Here is a 16,940-nt window from a genome sequence, read left to right on the forward strand (position 1 = left end):
CGTCTCCTGTTTCCAGTGAGAGCCACAGAGGGTAGTGGGTCGTCACCTGTGTGGCAAAGAGGTCGACTCGAGTTCATCCCAGCCTTTCCCAGATTGTATTGCCCACAGGAGAAGTAGTCTGGGGGAGCGCAGGCCCCCTTGGTTGATGATGTAAGCAACCACCAATGTGTTGTCTGTCCAAACTAAGACGTGTCTGTCTGTCAGGACGTGGTGAAAGTGGTGTATCGCCACATTCCTCTAACTCCCATCCCAGTCCAGATAGCACCCCATCCTGAGTTTGAGGTATCTGTGGTGATGCCAAGACACAGATTGTCTTGATTTCTCCACCAGGACAGTACCTGCCAGCATGTTGAGGTCACTGTCAATGAGGTGGTGTTTGTCTCTCGCTGGGTGTAACCTGTGGGCATTTACCCAGCATTGTAATGGACACATATGCATGAGTCCCAGGGGAAGGATATTCGAGGCAGCCGCCATCAGCCCCAACAGTTTTTGGAATCAATTGGAAAGTCGATGCCCTTTGGAATGATGCGAGGCACTCCAATGACTAAATTCTGTCTCTGGATAGGTAGGCAAGCATGTTCCGAGAGTCTAGTTCATTTTCTTCAGAAACATGTCGAGGCCCCTCAGGTCGAGAATGGGCCTGAAGCCTCCGTCCTTTATGGCACTAGGAAGTATCCCGAGTGGAACCCTGCTCGAGAATCCTTTGCGGCCACTAGTCATATCGTTCATTTCTCCCGCATCATAGAGATTTCCTACGACAGAGCTCTCGCCATTTTGGGGCATCCGACAGGAGTCCCCTGAAAGGGGGGGGGCAGAGTTGAATTGGAGGGTGTATCTGTGGGTCATTGTCGTTTGCACCCAGGATTCCTGCGATTGGCTTTGGCAGTGTTGCTCAGGCTATGGGCCACTGTTCTGGTGTGGTCTCGGGGGATGTTTAGCTGGTCTTGGCCACTGCCTGTTGAGCTGCTGATAGCTCCACTGGTGCTGTTGTGGCTGCCTCCTAGCCTGTTGGAGATCCGCATACTTGGAAGTAGGGTTGGCCGTGCACCAGCTCCGGAGCCCGGAGCCAGCTCCAGGACCCGGATCCGGAGCGGAGCTGGACAGTTATTGTTAGTTGTGCTCCGAAGCCGGAGCGCAGCTGGAGCTGGCATTGCTGGGGCCAGAGCGGAGCTCATCGGAGCGCTCCGGAGCCTGAAGCCGGAGCTGAGGAACTTATGTGAAGCAAAAATGAAACTAAAGCTCTATCACTGGCAAGGTGAAAGAAGAAGTGGCAGGCAGCTGCAGTCAGGAGGAGACTTTTCACAGATGCCAGGGGTGGGTCTTTCTCCTGCCAGCGGGGCCCCTATTGGTCAGCTTTGGTACATGTTTTCACTGATTGGCAGGTCAGAAGGCTCTTCCCATTTGGTAATGGCTGTGTTTCTATTTGAAAAGGAATCCAGTATTTCTGTTAATGAGTGTATTTTTTATTGTATTGAATAATAATGTCTAAAACCATGAACAGAATTAAATTCTGGGCCGACATTATACCCAGGAGAAGTGTGAAGGGGCTTTAAGTTAACATATTGGTGTTCCTGTTACAGTGCGCCTTATTTTGAGGACCATTACTTAGAGTCCCTAAACCTTTATAAGCTTTGTTTTTTTAATTTTCTTTTGTTTTGGTTTCCCTTTATTCCACTGATGGCACTTCCTTAAGTGAGGTGTTTATTTTGTATGTGTCTTGTCTAGAGGGATTCCACATAATACATTTGTGTTTGTATTGTTTTGGATCTTTTTGGATTTGTTTTGTTTGGATGCTTTAGTATGTATTATAAAAAGGTATTGTGTTTTGTATCAATATTTTCCTTTTTGTATATTATGACCAATGTGCATAAAATATGGTCCCATGAAAAACTCTGACTTTGCGTGTGCTGGATACCAATTTGTCTGCAGTTATACAGATCAGGGATAAGAAACTTTATATGGTATTGCTAGAGGGTTATGTCCTGGTGGCATTGTATTATTAAATGGTAGGCTTAAGTATACCTATCTGGTACCCGAACATATAAACATACTGCCACAATATAACAGCAATCTCTATGAATTACTTAGTGCCTGAGATTGCCAGTCTTATTAGTTAGAGCTATACCAGTCCTCCTTGAAACTATAAGCTGATATACAATTGGCAATTTCAAATTGGAAGGGGATTACTACAACATCAAAATGTACATTCAAGTATTGTAATAGTATGTCCAATCATTTTTGTTATTGCTTGAAGGTGGTTATTCTGCTTATATGTTGTACTTGCTTGAGCAACATTACTACATTTTTATGCAATGTTACTAATGGCCCTTGTCATGTTCTTCCTCTTTAGATCCTGTTTTTGCCTCAAAAAATACCTCTTGTGTATCACTTGAATTTCAATTACTCACATTCCCTTGTCAACCCGTAGCCTGACAAGAATCTATTATGTGAAATGAGTCTGTGCTTCTTGCTTTGTACACCAGTACAGAACTAAATAGAGCTAAGTACCCCTTTCAGCTGCAATAAAGGCAATAATTAAAGGTGCACCCAAATAATTAGGTAATACAACACTTTAATATTTGTCCAGCGGCTTTCATCATATTTGCTGGGATTTGTTGTTCCATTAGAAAGCAAGAAGATGTTAGGCAAGACACAGATAATTCAAATTTGGCCCCTTCTGTGACATGCTGAGAGAGTGCAGGATTCATCCAATTACATGGACTGTTTTGGAATTCAATCCTGCTTATGCTATTGATGGCAATTAATCCCCACAAGAAATCATTCACCATTACAATAATCCTTCCCCACAGCAATTTAGACCAATTTGGCCCAGAGATGATTCTGTATGGAACTAGAAGTTCTCTGCAAATCATACATTAACAGTATTGGCTGTCCTGTCAATATAGGCCCTAAATCAGTTTCCTCAATAAAGGAAATGTCAGCAACCGATATGTATTCTGGTGATATGTGGTTTGGGTGACACAATCACAGTGATGTCAATCCTCTGTCCTGATCTGAGAGAATCTTATTTTATTTTTTTCTAAATTCAATTTCTGAATTATTCAACAGAACTGATGACTTAAATAAATGCTCTAAATTACCAATTTTAAGTTCTTTAAAACCACTGAGCTGAGGGTTTAGAGCTTGAATCCAACCTATAAGCATTTTTTTTGGGAGGCAGTAATTTGAATTTAAATTTTGCAGAATACATCTTAAATGGTCTGGAGCTCTTACATTGCATTTATATATTTTTTGTCTCCTCTAATTCAGTGTAAAATGTTTTTTTTTTTTGTTTGTTTTCTTCAAGCCTTAGGATAGTTTGTCTAGGACAACAACAACAGATTAGGGCAGTTCTGTAATACACGCTTGCAATCTTAACATAAAATATATAATTGAGTTTGGGAAATTTGTTCCGTCATAACAAATATCCAAAATGTATACTCATAGATAACACTGGTGGTTAGGATGTGTCGATAATAAGGATTTAAGTGGAAGATAGAAATTGTTTTGAGCAGAGTCAACAATTGCTTGTCCTACCTCGTCACACCCCTTTTTGCATTTCAGCTAAAAAGTGTAGCATTGCCAACCCGGCCTTTGTGGTCTACTCCTCCATCGTTTCCTTCTATGTTCCCTTCATTATCACGCTACTGGTATACGTGCAGATCTACGTGGTTCTTCGACGCCGGCGGAAACGGGTCGCCTCTCGACGTAACAGCTCAGGAGCTGAACATGAACAGCAGCCGCCAATAAAGGTACTGTTATTTCTAGTTTATGTAATTTTGATAACATTTAATTATTTTCATTTCCCCCCCCCCCACCCTCATGTATGCATAACATTTTATTTTGACTGTCCTATATTTCAGACTCTTCCTGACATGATCATCTTTGGGGTGTGACTGTGTATTGTAGGTAAAAACCCCAGTAGTACTGTAGCCGCCTGGGAGTCGGAAGAGGAAGGCGAGAGAGGCAGTTACATTACAGTGGGTTGTTTGAAATGCATAGAGACTGTTCCAGAAGACATCTAATGGGTTTAATGAACATTTGACTACTTTGCAGAGCTATCAGTGACTTCATATGACTTCTTTTAGTTGTGATTGAGGTTGGAGTTAATCGAATACAAAGTTGGTTTGTATAGGATTGGGATGATTTACTGGTTTACTGGGATGTCGTTATTGTTAACCAGGACACTAGGGCAAAGTGCATTATGAACTGCTGATCGTTCATCTGAAAAGTTAAAGAACTGTTTCTTTGGTGGTATTTGCAGGACTTGCTGGCAGTGGACTTTTCATTGGGACTTTATACATTTAACTGTCTGGTTGTCTGTGATGTTCTTGTGTGTGTTTGTCTCTATCTGGAAGTTATAATGAGCAGTGGGACTATTTTGCACATTGCTTAATTTGCACATTATGATCAATGCTCTTGTATATTAATTGCTTGCCTTTTTTGTGCAATGTGTATGTTTGCATATTATATATTTATTGCTTGCCTTTTTGTACAAATGCATATTTGCACATGAAATAGTGTGGATTATTGTATGGGGTGTTGAAGAGCAATGCATTACAGGGTTGATAAGTGTGTGCTATGGTAGTTCCAATCGGGTTGTTTACCTAAAACGAGCAGTTTTATGCTATATTGGCTGATGAAGTGTTAGTTGCTGCGGTAATTGTGAGAAACAGGAATACTATAGCACACGTTTAGTGAGCAAGAGTGCAATATAAGAATATAAGGGCAGCAGTGTAGGATAGTGGTTAAGGCTCTGGACTCTGGAGTGGAGGGTTGTAGGATCAATCCCCATGTAGGGGGCACTGCTGTGGTATCCTTGAGCAAGGTACCCTACTTAGATTGTGCCAGTAAACACCCAGCTCTATAAATGGGTACAAGTGTAATAACAATGTGATATGTTGTAACAATTGTAAGTCACCCTGGATAAGGGTGTCTGCTAAGACATATGGTAGAAGTAATACATTTATATGTTTTGAGAACTGAATTAATTCCATGTACTTGTATATAGGAGTTTGGAGTGATGTACAGCTCTGGAAAAAATTAAGAGACCACTTAACATTGATTTATTTTTTACAGAGTTAATGCTGGAAGTGGGGGTAATGGTGTTTAATTTTTTGGGACAACTATGTTAGACACTCCTATTGTAAAGCTTGGGTAAAGTGCATTAGAAATAAAGAGGGTTGGTAGAAATGTTAACTGCTGAGTCCTCATAACAGATTATTATTATTTTTAATTTTGATGAGCCAAGTCAAACACCCGAATGCATTAAAAATACGTTAAATTCCATTACAGCGGTAGAGCTTGATGTACTTCTGTCTTGGAGCACCCCAGTAGAGCAGATTTTATGGGGCTTTATCAACACCACTATAATAACTGGAAAACTTTGTTATAGTTGTCCAATTAAACAATTGTTTATTTGAATGATGTCATTTAGAGCTCAGCTGAAATTAAAAACTGAAGACACTACAGCCTGCCTAGGAAGACAAGCTGTTCATCCCTGGTGTAGGTTGCAATCATTTAGTTTTTTCTGTGATCAAAAACGTTTGTACCGTATTGTGTGATGATATGGGTAGTACACTCATCATAAAAGCGGTTTTAATCAACCGCATTTAAATAATAATCAGAGGAAGGTTTGCAGCAGCACAGCGAGGGGGGGAATGAAAAAGTTAGTTGGTGATCCAGCTGTTTACATTGGTATCAGTTTTCTAGTATATTTATGTATATATATATATATATATATACAGTGAGGGAAAAAAGTATTTGATCCCCTGCTGATTTTGTACGTTTGCCCACTGACAAAGAAATGATCAGTCTATAATTTTAATGGTAGGTGTATTTTAACAGTGAGAGACAGAATAACAACAAAAAAATTCAGAAAAACGCATTTCAAAAAAGTTATACATTGATTTGCATGTTAATGAGGGAAATAAGTATTTGATCCCCTATCAATCAGCAAGATTTCTGGCTCCCAGGTGTCTTTTATACAGGTAACAAGCTGAGATTAGGAGCACGTGCTCCTAATCTCAGCTTGTTACCTGTATAAAAGACACCTGTCCACAGAAGCAATCAATCAATCAGATTCCAAACTCTCCACCATGGCCAAGACCAAAGGCAGCTGGGACCATAGTCACCAAGAAAACAATTGGTAACACACTATGCCGTGAAGGACTGAAATCCTGCAGTGCCCGCAAGGTCCCCCTGCTCAAGAAAGCACATGTACAGGCCCGTCTGAAGTTTGCCAATGAACATCTGAATGATTTAGAGGAGAACTGGGTGAAAGTGTTGTGGTCAGATGAGACCAAAATCGAGCTCTTTGGCATCAACTCAACTCGCCGTGTTTGGAGGAGGAGCAATGACCCCAAGAACACCATCCCCATCGTCAAACATGGAGGTGGAAACATTATGCTTTGGGGGTGTTTTTCTGCTAAGGGGACAGGACAACTGCACCGCATCAAAGGGTCGATGGACAGGGCCATGTACCGTCAAATCTTGGGTGAGAACCTCCTTCCCTCAGCCAGGGCATTGAAAATGGGTCGTGGATGGTATTCCAGCATGACAATGACCAAAAACACACAGCCAAGGCAACAAAGGAGTGGCTCAAGAAGAAGCACATTAAGGTCCTGTAGTGGCCTAGCCAGTCTCCAGACCTTAATCCCATAGAAAATCTGTGGAGGGAGCTGAAGGTTCGAGTTGCCAAACGTCAGCCTCGAAACCTTAATGACTTGGAGAGGACCTGCAAAGAGGAGTGGGACAAAATCCCTCCTGAGATGTGTGCAAACCTGGTGGCCAACTACAAGAAATGTCTGACCTCTGTGATTTCCAACAAGGGTTTTGCCACCAAGTACTAAGTCGAAGGGGTCAAATACTTATTTCCCTTATTAACATGCAAATCAATGTATTACTTTTTTTAAATGCGTTTTTCTGGACTTTTTTGTTGTTATTCTGTCTCTCACTGTTAAAATACACCTACCATTAAAATTATACAGTGATCATTTCTTTGCCAGTGGGCAAACATACAAAATCAGCAGGGGATCAAATACTTTTCCCCCCACTGTATATATATATATATATATATACACACACACACACACACACACATATAGATACATACATATACATACATATCCAATTCATACCTGTTGTCATTGCTCCGCAGAGGTGCTCTGTTTGTTCTTGAAGTTGAACAGAGAGGGAGGGCGGGGATTGTAGTCCAAGGGGAAATGTAAATGTGTGTTGAAATGTTTTTGAAGGTTTTGTGGTTCTTTGGTTTGAATGCAATGTTAATATCACTGTGTATTTGTCCAGTGCTAACTGCTATTATTATTATTATTTATTTATTGGCAATATCAAGGGTGACTTGCAAAATATAAGAGCAATACAAAGTGCAAAAATACAGTTCAGTACAAGGCATCAAACATTACAAATTCAGATTTACATAATACAAAGCAAATCAAAGAATAAAACATTTTACAAATTCCAAAGTGAATACAATAAATGAGGTCTTACAGACAGTGCAGACAAGATGTTAGGTCACAGTCAAGGGCTATGGGAAAGGAGCGCAAAGGGGAAATCAAAATAATACGAGTACAAGTAATGCAAGAAGCATGTTAAAACATAAAGTGCTATCCTACAGGAGAGTAAAGGACTAAAATTACAAGTATTGTCTGAAAAGATGTGTTTTGCGTAAGCACCAGAAGGAGGACAAGGGCTGTTTTGACTTCAGTGGGAAAGTTGTTCCACCACTTGGGGGCCAGGGATGAGAAGGAGCAGGCTCTGGAGGAAGGGGAGTGGAGAGGAGGCAGAGTTAGTCTTCTGGCACCAGAAGACCGCAGTGGTCTGGAGGGGATGTATGGGGAGATGAGGGACTGAAGGTAGCTTGGTACAGTGTGGTCGAGACAGCGGAATGTGAGGGTCAATGTCTTGAACTGAATGCGTGCCGGTAACGGGAACCAGTGGAGGGAGCGGAGCAGTGGAGTAGCGTGAGCGAATCAGGGGAGAGAGAATACCAGAGGAGCCGCAGAGTTCTGGATGAACTGGAGCAGGCGGGTAGTAGTTGCAGGCAGGCCGGCCAGGAGGGAGTTGCAGTAGTCCAGGTGGGAGAGAACCATTGACTGGATGAGCAGCTGAGTCAAGTAGTTGGTGAAGAAGGGTAGGATTCAGCGTATGTTGCTTTGGAAGAATCTGCAGGTGCGTGTCATTGTGGTGATGTGCTGGGTGTAGGAGAGCGCAGGATTGAGGGTGACTCCAAGGGGATTGCGGGGGGAGAAGAGGGGGGAAAAAAGAGGAGATCCGATTTGGAGAGGTTGAGCATGAGGTAGTGCGAGTGCATCCAGGTGGAGATAGCAGACAAGCAGGAAGAGATGCGAGAAGGGATGAGAGGGTCAGAAGAGGGAAATGACAGGAAGATCTGGGCATCATCTGCGTAGAAGTGGTAGGAGAAAACATGGGTTGCAATGAGGGGGCCAAGGGAGCAAGTGTAGAGAAAGAAAAGGAGGAGGCTTAGGACGGAGCCTTGGGGTACGCCTTATGAGGAGAGGTTGGGGGGTGGATGAGGAACCTCGCTATGTCACTTGCTAGGTCCGGTCGTTGAGGTAGGAGGAGAACCAGGTGAGAGCAGTTCCAAATTCCAAGGTCAGCAAGGCAGGAGAGGAGCTTGGAATGATTGACAATGCTGCAGAGAGATCAAGGAGGATGAGGACTGAGGAGAGGGAGGCCTCCCGAGCACAGCTGAGAGAGTCAGTGACTGCCAGGAGAGCAGTCTCAGTGGAGCGAGCTGTGCGGAAGCCGGATTGCAGAGGATCCAGGAGTGAGTGATAGGAAAGAAAATGCTGAGAGCTGACGGTGGACCGCACGCTCAAGGGTCTTTGAGAGGAAGGGGAGTAGGGAGACATGGCAGTAGTTCTGAGGAGAGGTGGGGCCAGGGGTAGGTTTCTTGAGGAGTGGGATGACAGCAGCTTGTTTAAATGCAGAGGAGAAACAGATAGAGAGGAGTGAGGAGTTGAAGAGGGAGGAGATGAAGGTAGATCAGGAGCAGTCGCTTGGAGGAGGTGAGTAGGGAGAGGGTCCAATGCGCATATTGTAGGTTTGTGACCTAGGAGGAGAGAGGAAAGTTCAGAGTCCGATAGAGGTGAGAATGAAGAAAAGGAAGCTTGGTCGGTGGGAGGCTTGGGTATGAGGGGAGAGGAGGGGGGGACTGTTGAAGAGCTTGCAGATGTCTGTGATCTTGGAGGAGAAGGAGTACAAAATCATCTGCAGTGAGAGAGCAAGGAGGAGGAGGGGGAGTGGGGGCGAAGAGGGAGGAGAAGGTGGAGTAGAGTTTGGGGGGGTTGTTGACAGTGGATTCAAAGAGTGATTGGAAGTAAGACTTCTTGGCTGAGGTGAGTGAGGAGGAGAATGTAGACAGTAGAGAGCGGTAGAGTTTGAAGGTAGCTGGGAGTTTGGTTCTTTTCCTCTTCTGTTCAGTGGTATGCAGACTAGATCGGGGTGAGCGTAGAATGGAAGAGATCCAAGGCTTAGGAGGGAAGGGACGGACAGGACGAGATGTGAGAGGACAGGGAGGACGTGAGGGAGGAGGTGAGGGAGGAGAACAAAGAGAAGGTAGTGCAGTTAACAGAGATGGGAAAAACAGTCAATGGAAGGTAAGAGAGTGAGATCAATGGAAGCAAGGGTGGAGGGGAAAACGGAGCGGAGATAATGGCAGAAGGTGACAGAGGGAGTGGGTGGGGTGGGGAGGGGAGGGAGGAGAGAGAAAGGGAGAAGGAGATTAAGTGGTGGTCTCAGATGTCCATGGGTGTCACGGAGAGTGTTGAAGGGGAGCGGCCTCTACAGAAGATGAGGTCTAGCTGGCGGCCTGCTCTGTGAGTGGGGGGAGATGGGGAGAGAGAGAATCCGGCAGAGTGGGACGGGTTGGAGAGGTGGATGTTGAAGTCTCCCAGGAAGATTGTATGTGAGGACAGCGAGGGGAGGGAGGGGAGAAGAAAGTCAAGTTCATCCAGGAAGGAGTCAAGTGTCCCAGAGAACTAGAAATAGAGGTGAGAGGGAGAGGTGAGAGGTAGAGGTGAGTTCCACTGCGTGGAATTCAAAGCTGTTAGTCGTGAGGAGAGGAAGGGGGGGACAGAGAAGAGTAGAGAAGGGGAGAGCAGGAGCCCTATTCCTCCTCCCTGCCTGGAAAGATGGGGAGAGTAGAACAGGACAGAGATGTAGTGGTTTTAGTAAGTCCCAGGATACACCGATGAAGAAGTAACAAGTTTATTACAGAAAACATAAATACAGGTTAACCCGGAGCTCTCCTCTCACATGAAGTGAAGAAAAAACTAATGTTTTTGAGTGAGTTGTGAGTTGGAGAAGCCTTTTTGTATCTTCAGAGAAAATGGGTTACAGTCTTCTCTCTCAGAAGTGATTACATCTCATTAAAATACAGTTGTACAACATAGTTTACCACATACATAATAACTAACACAGACCTAAGTTTGTTACTGTTGTTGAAGTGTTTGATGAATTGATTGGTGCTGGTCAGCATTCTTAGGCAGCAGATGTTTATCAAAGACATTGTTGAAAGTCCTTAACCAAATACCTGTGCCCCAAAACACACAATCTCTATGCTGATTGAATATCCAGAAAACAGTGGCTGAATGAAATCATGAAAAGACAATGCTTGATTTGAAGTAACCTCTCGGACAGACTAAATACAAACTAATGACTGCTTCATATATAAAGTGAAACAATGTATACTATACCAACATGAAACAATAATATATACAGAATATAAAGGAAATAATAAAAGTAAATTTTCCCCCTACAGTGAGGATAGGGCAGCAGGGATGGTTGAGTTCTCCAGGGAGATCCATGTCTCGGTGGTGATGAAGTCGGCATTGTTGGAAGCTGAGTGGCATTTCCACATGCCTCTGGAGAATGGAGTAGAGGGGAGGGAGGAGGAGGGGAGAGGCAGGGAGATGAAGTTAGAGGGATTAGGGAAGCAATGCATGCAGGTGCACGCCGAGATGAAGGAGAGAGCAGGACAGGAATTGGAGAGATCATCATGGCTTCTTGCTGTTGCTGTGCAGCGTCTCCTTGCAGTCTTATCCTCGCTGGAGTCCCACAGCTAGAGTCCCTGCCCTTTGGAGGCCCTTCGGAAGGGGGGCACTAACGCTGCTGGCGCTGATTGCTGGCACAGAGGACCTGGGGGGTGTTAAATATTCTACCTGTAGCTAATTAGGACAGTACATACCTGCATTGTGTTGAATGACAAGGCTGTTGGGATGGCACAATTCCTCCCAGGCAGGAGTGCTAATAGTTCAATGAATGGCCGCTTTGAATCTGAATACAGATAAAGACCATGCCAGACACACGCAGTTACACTGAACAATAGCTCGCAACAAATACTAAATACTAACACGCTACAATGCAACCACTTCTGATTTACAGATACTACATGTCAATCTAAGGACAAAGTGTGTTAAGTCAGTTGCTAATTTACTAACAAACAGTCGCTGTCATTACTACAATACAGGTGCAAAATATAGCTAACTCTTAGCTAAACAAGTAGGCACGTAAACAATCAATGTATCTCTTAGCTAAACTAGGAGACATGCGAAAAAACGTTACTTAACTGGGCTGATCTATGCGACTCCACTGCTGGCTTGCCAGAGTGTCCATAAAGTAAATACATGTATTTGTTTTGGTAATTGAAGTAAGCACTGTGCAGTGTCTTGTGTGTGTCAGTGCTTGTCATGGCAGCTGTGTGACGTCATCCAATCGGACAGGCGGCGGTGAACTAAGCACATTTATAAAGTAGAGGAAGGGGAACCATCAACTACTTAACATGAGACTAAGGTTTTATTTTCTTTGTTTATAGTATGAATACAGATGTTGTGATTTAGAATACATATGTAATTCTGCTAACTTTAGTTAAAGTGTTTCTGGCCAGAAAATGTATTTTTTTGTTTATTTAGAATCCCCTGTTTTATGGTCTGAGTGATGGTGAACCCAAAGTGGGAGGACATGCTTGCACCAACTTTATAAAGCTGGGTCTGAACTAGAGGGGGGTAGTCTAGTTTGATGTCAGAGCTTGAGATGGTGGCTGCTATTAGCTGAACCTGAAGTGTTTTATGTCTGCTGAAATCTCTTTAAAAAGGTTTTAACCTGGGGAGCAGAAAATGTGCACTGTCCCTTTATGGATTTGGATATTGATCTTTTTAAATATCTCAAATTCAGAGAAACTGCATTTTTTATGACAACTATTTTATTTTGATGATTTCTACTGAGTTTCATGTGTTCATCTGCCTGTGTGGAGTGCTGCACTGTTTGTAACAAAAAGACTCTCGTCACACTTTTGAACTGCTTTTATTCCATCCACCTCGACTTCAGATCTCCCTACCCTTTTCTCACATATTGAACTACCGAAAGACATATATCAACAGGATGGCTCTTTTTGCATAGCACTAGTGCTTGTGAACACATTCTGGCAAAATCAACCTTAACAGGCAATCAAAGCAAAGCAACTGGCTCCCCACCTTTGGTCCTTTGGTCAGTGAATGACTTCCTGTACTTTATCTGCAACTGAATCCATAATTATTCCTCTTCTATTATTCAGGTTGGAACTATCAGTTGGTGCTCAATATAGTAGCCACTGAATATCCCTCAGTGATTCAAGGAAGAAAGAAACACACAATTGCATTTTCAGGCCAGATGCTTAATATCAATGTAGCAACTAGAGGTGCCATTTGTTTAATCAATACAACCAAGGGCTTTCTAACATGCAACAATATCCCCTCTTTTTGTATGTCTATTTTCACCCAAGCAAACACGAGGTGAAGGTAGAGAGGACTTGCAATAAAAACACATTTGTTTAGAATTAATTGTATATACAGAAGTAACTTGCTAAAATGTTATAGAATACAAGATCTAATCCATGCCTTCAATTTAAGAGATGTAATCAGAGGATTGTTCAGTGTTGAAAAAAATCCTATATCCTTTAAAGCAGTGATTCTTAATCCTGGTCCTGGAGAAAAACCTACCCTGCTTAATTGAACCATGAATTGAAGGAAATTATCTTAAGGAACAAACTTTTTATCAATGACACAATTTAAAGAGTCAAATGTAATCAAACACCAGCAGGGTAGGTGTTCCTTCAGGACCAGAATTAAGAACCACTGCTTTCAAGGGGATTCTCTCTGCACTCTAATTTAACTGAACATGGTGTACTAAGAAAAAACTTGATGTGAAAAGGCCCTGATATTAGTATCACGACAAAAGCACATGGCTGATTGGATTGTTTTCTGGTAGATGTTGGAGTGTTCGTGTATGTATGTGAGTAGTTTAAGGTCTCAGCCAAAATACTATCACAGTGGCTAAGACCAGATTGCATTTGATCTCCAATCAAAAGCCTCATTAAAGTGGTGTCCTGTAGAAGGAGACTTGATAGGTAGAGAACAAGGCCAAGAGTGGAGACTGTTTCTCTTCTGGTAATTGGAGATGTTTGATGTATATTGAACTCTGGTGTATGAAGAGGGGAATGTGAAGAGTGGCAGGGCTCTTCTAAGTCCTCATCAGTGAAACCTCCTGAGTCTTTTGGCTTTCATTCCTACCAATATCATTTGCATAGGCAAATCAATTATTTAGTTTAACTCGTCGCCTGATTAGACCCTTTTCAGGTTTTTGTTTCCTGTTCCTAAAATACTGGACAGATGTCAAAATGAGTATTCTATGTAATAAGTGATGATTTTCTTGAACTCCACTTGCTTAGGTATGTATGGAATTGGAGCAGATCTAAGTACAGGACAGTTTGGTTAATGGTGTTAAGTCCTTGTTGTTATTTGTTATTTTTACCTATCTTTATCTATCATGCAGCCCTGAGTGGAAGTTTCATTGCTCTCACCAAACCTGAAAACTATTAGCCTCTCTTCCCTGAATAATTTCTCAGTTTGAAAAGAGGATATACATTCTGTAAATTATGCCCAGGGTGAGGCATTTACTCTATACTGATGCATTTAACCCCATTCAACACAATGTGTTTGCTATACTCCAAAAGGTTTTATGAACAAACAGTACACAGGTTTGAGAGTGCATCTGGAGGCAACAGGTACAACTACATTTCAGCTCCCCTTCAGGGGGATGAATGAGATAACTGCAACACCCTTCTTGAACAGCTTTCAGAGTTACAAACCTGGTAATCAAAACAGCTTGCAACAAAAGGATAGGGATTTGAGACGTTAAGGATTCCAATGGAGAGGCTATTTTATTTTGCTATCTTGACCTGAGTCTTAGGCATTGTAGAACCCAGGAAAAGAATTGAAGTCTTTATTGAAATGTATGCAGTTTAAATGCACTATATAAGAAATAAACAATTGGAGTACTTCACTGATGCCCTTAACCAGGGCAAGTTACAGTTGAAACAAAATTCACATTTCACAATTAATCATACAGTAACAGCAGCTACAATATAGAAGGTTATAATTTAACTAAAGTGTGCACGTTTCAGTCATGGCATTTATGGACGCATGTATAAACCAGTCCTTAATATTTTAGAGGGAAACCCAGATCTGCTGTATTTATTTATTCATTCATTCATTTAACTTGTAAATTAACTAAATCGTGTTCGCCTTCATACTGATTGCCTCTGTGGGGCCGTTATACAACAGACTGCACACTATTCACAGGACAGCCTGAAACACCATCCAGTTGTTCATAAAATATTAATAAAAATCTGATACTTAGGGCTGGGTGATAAAACAATAATAATTATTGCAATATTATTTTCCTCAATAGAAGTATAACAAATGTTCGATAAATGTTCGATTTAATTAATTTGAATGGCGAACGAATCACGAACTGCCAAATGCCAATCATGTCGCAGGAATAGAGGTATGCATTGCGCAAGTTAAGTTGCATGGTGAGAAACCAGCACGTCGTATTGTTTACAGACACAGTGGCTGGCAGGCTTGTAGTTGGAGCGGAATAAGCAAAATGAGCAACACCTAAGAAAGTGCAGTAACCATGACCAGCTTGAAGGATGAGAAAGGTCACTCAACTTCAGTAGTTTGGAGATATTTTGGCTATTTACAATCCGACAAGAACAGAGCAGCGTGCACTGCAAACTGTGCTGAAGACACATGCCAGCAAAATCAGGCAACACCACAAACCTAATTCATCATTTGAAACAATATCACCCGTTCGAACACACAGAAAGTAAGAAACAACAGCCCCAAACGAGTGCAAAGCACTACTTGTGCATCCCTGCCACCAGCTCCCCCTCTGAGAGAATTTTTAGCACAGGAGGGAACACTGTAACCTGTCACAGGGCAGCGTTAAAACCTGAGACTGTAGACAGACTTGTCTTTCTTGCCCGTAACTTGTAGGGTAATGGCTTTGCTTGTTTAAAACTTGTATAGAAGATAATGACCACAGTTGAGATTTTAATTTTGTCTATTTTGTTTACATTGTTAATGTCAGGCAGCTAAAACACTTACAAAATGTCTGTAAAAAGGGTTTGGCATGCTGACCAGAATTAAGATTTCTTTGTTATATATATATATATATATATATATATATTTTTTTTTTTTTACATTATCCTTTAAAACACTTTAAAACTTTGCAGTCTGAGCTATCTTACATGTATGCTGTATCACACTGCAGCACTTAATTTTCTATTTCTATTAGATATTCATTTTGTTGAGGAAAACTGACTGAAAAAGGATTTTACTTAATTTTACTCATGGCATATTTTTATGGTTTCTTCAACTTTCACTGAGGAGCAAAAAACAGCCTTTAAACTTGAAATAATTATTTGACATTTATCGTGATAATTATCGATAGACTGATATAAAAAAAATTATCGTGATAACATTTTTGGCCATATTGCCCAGCCCTAGTACTAATACAGAACAATTTTACATAAGTGGATCTGAACTTCTGTGTTTGATAGAACAAATAATATATACTGTTCTGAACAAAACAAGCCTATTTTCAAAGAAATCTGAATTAAACTGAAGGATCTGTGACCGTCTGAATGAAATGCTTAAACTTCAATGAAAACTGGAAAAATGGGGGTGTTCTACAATTTTTGACCAGTAGTATAGATCAAAAGATACTTACTTGAAGAAGTCAACAGTTATGTCGACCTTGGCCAACAGTGCAGATGGAGATCTTATGTATTAAATCAAAAGTAGAGTGAAAATGGGATGGACTTTGTATTGCTCTTATGTTTTGTAAGTCGCCCTGCATGCGTCACGTCATTGACCCACATACACATTTGGCAGATTAACACCCAACAGCAGGTAATAAATTGCTTAATACACAGATGCATGGTCTGGCACTGAGTACACCCAAGGGACTCAATATGTGCTGAGTATGTGGATAACAAGAAAGTCTATTGCCCTAGGTCCACCCAGAACTAGAACCATCAGGGAGTTAGGTGTTAATCTGCCAAATGTGTATGTGGGTCAATGACGTGACGCATGCAGGGCGACCCACATCACCCCCTTTCTTGAAATTGTTGTCGATACTCCTCACTTTACATTCCAGAATTTGTACACCCTTCCCGAGTCCAGTCCACTATTTTGCAACACATCATTTATTGAGCAATTAGTAATGTAATTTAGAAAAATAATGTGTTATAAATATATGGAACTGGTCCTTGAGGCCTGAAGGGCTGGTCAGGCCTCAAGGACTCAAATTTGGTCCAAATGATCTCTAAATGACTGGGTTTCTCCAGGATGAGGGTTGAACTCTTATAGGAAATATAGTGCAAGGACTTAATTTGAGCAACATAGCCAGTAAAAAATGGTTGCAAAGGTGGGTAGAGACATAATCAGCTTACAGTGTTGTGTGTTTTTTTTTTTCACCAGAACAAATGTACCCACCCTGAAGATGTGAAATTGTGTACACTGATAGTGAAATCTAATGGAAGCTTTGGTCCTGGGCGAAAGAAAGTGGTGAGT

General features: G+C 41.9%; 1 protein-coding gene across 1 annotated transcript in view; it reads left to right on the forward strand.

Moving 5' to 3' along the window:
- The window catches only part of LOC136765019 (D(2)-like dopamine receptor), a 54,492-nt gene that overhangs the window by 16,395 nt on the left and 21,157 nt on the right, over positions 1 to 16,940 (forward strand). Inside the window, exons 5-7 of the mRNA XM_066719479.1 lie at positions 1,354 to 1,358; positions 3,573 to 3,752; positions 16,848 to 16,934. Of these exons, the coding sequence (XP_066575576.1) occupies positions 1,354 to 1,358; positions 3,573 to 3,752; positions 16,848 to 16,934 (272 nt within the window). The remainder of the gene's footprint in view (positions 1 to 1,353; positions 1,359 to 3,572; positions 3,753 to 16,847; positions 16,935 to 16,940) is intronic.

This window comes from Amia ocellicauda, chromosome 12 (assembly GCF_036373705.1).
Source record: "Amia ocellicauda isolate fAmiCal2 chromosome 12, fAmiCal2.hap1, whole genome shotgun sequence".
In the NCBI taxonomy this organism is placed as follows: domain Eukaryota; kingdom Metazoa; phylum Chordata; class Actinopteri; order Amiiformes; family Amiidae; genus Amia; species Amia ocellicauda.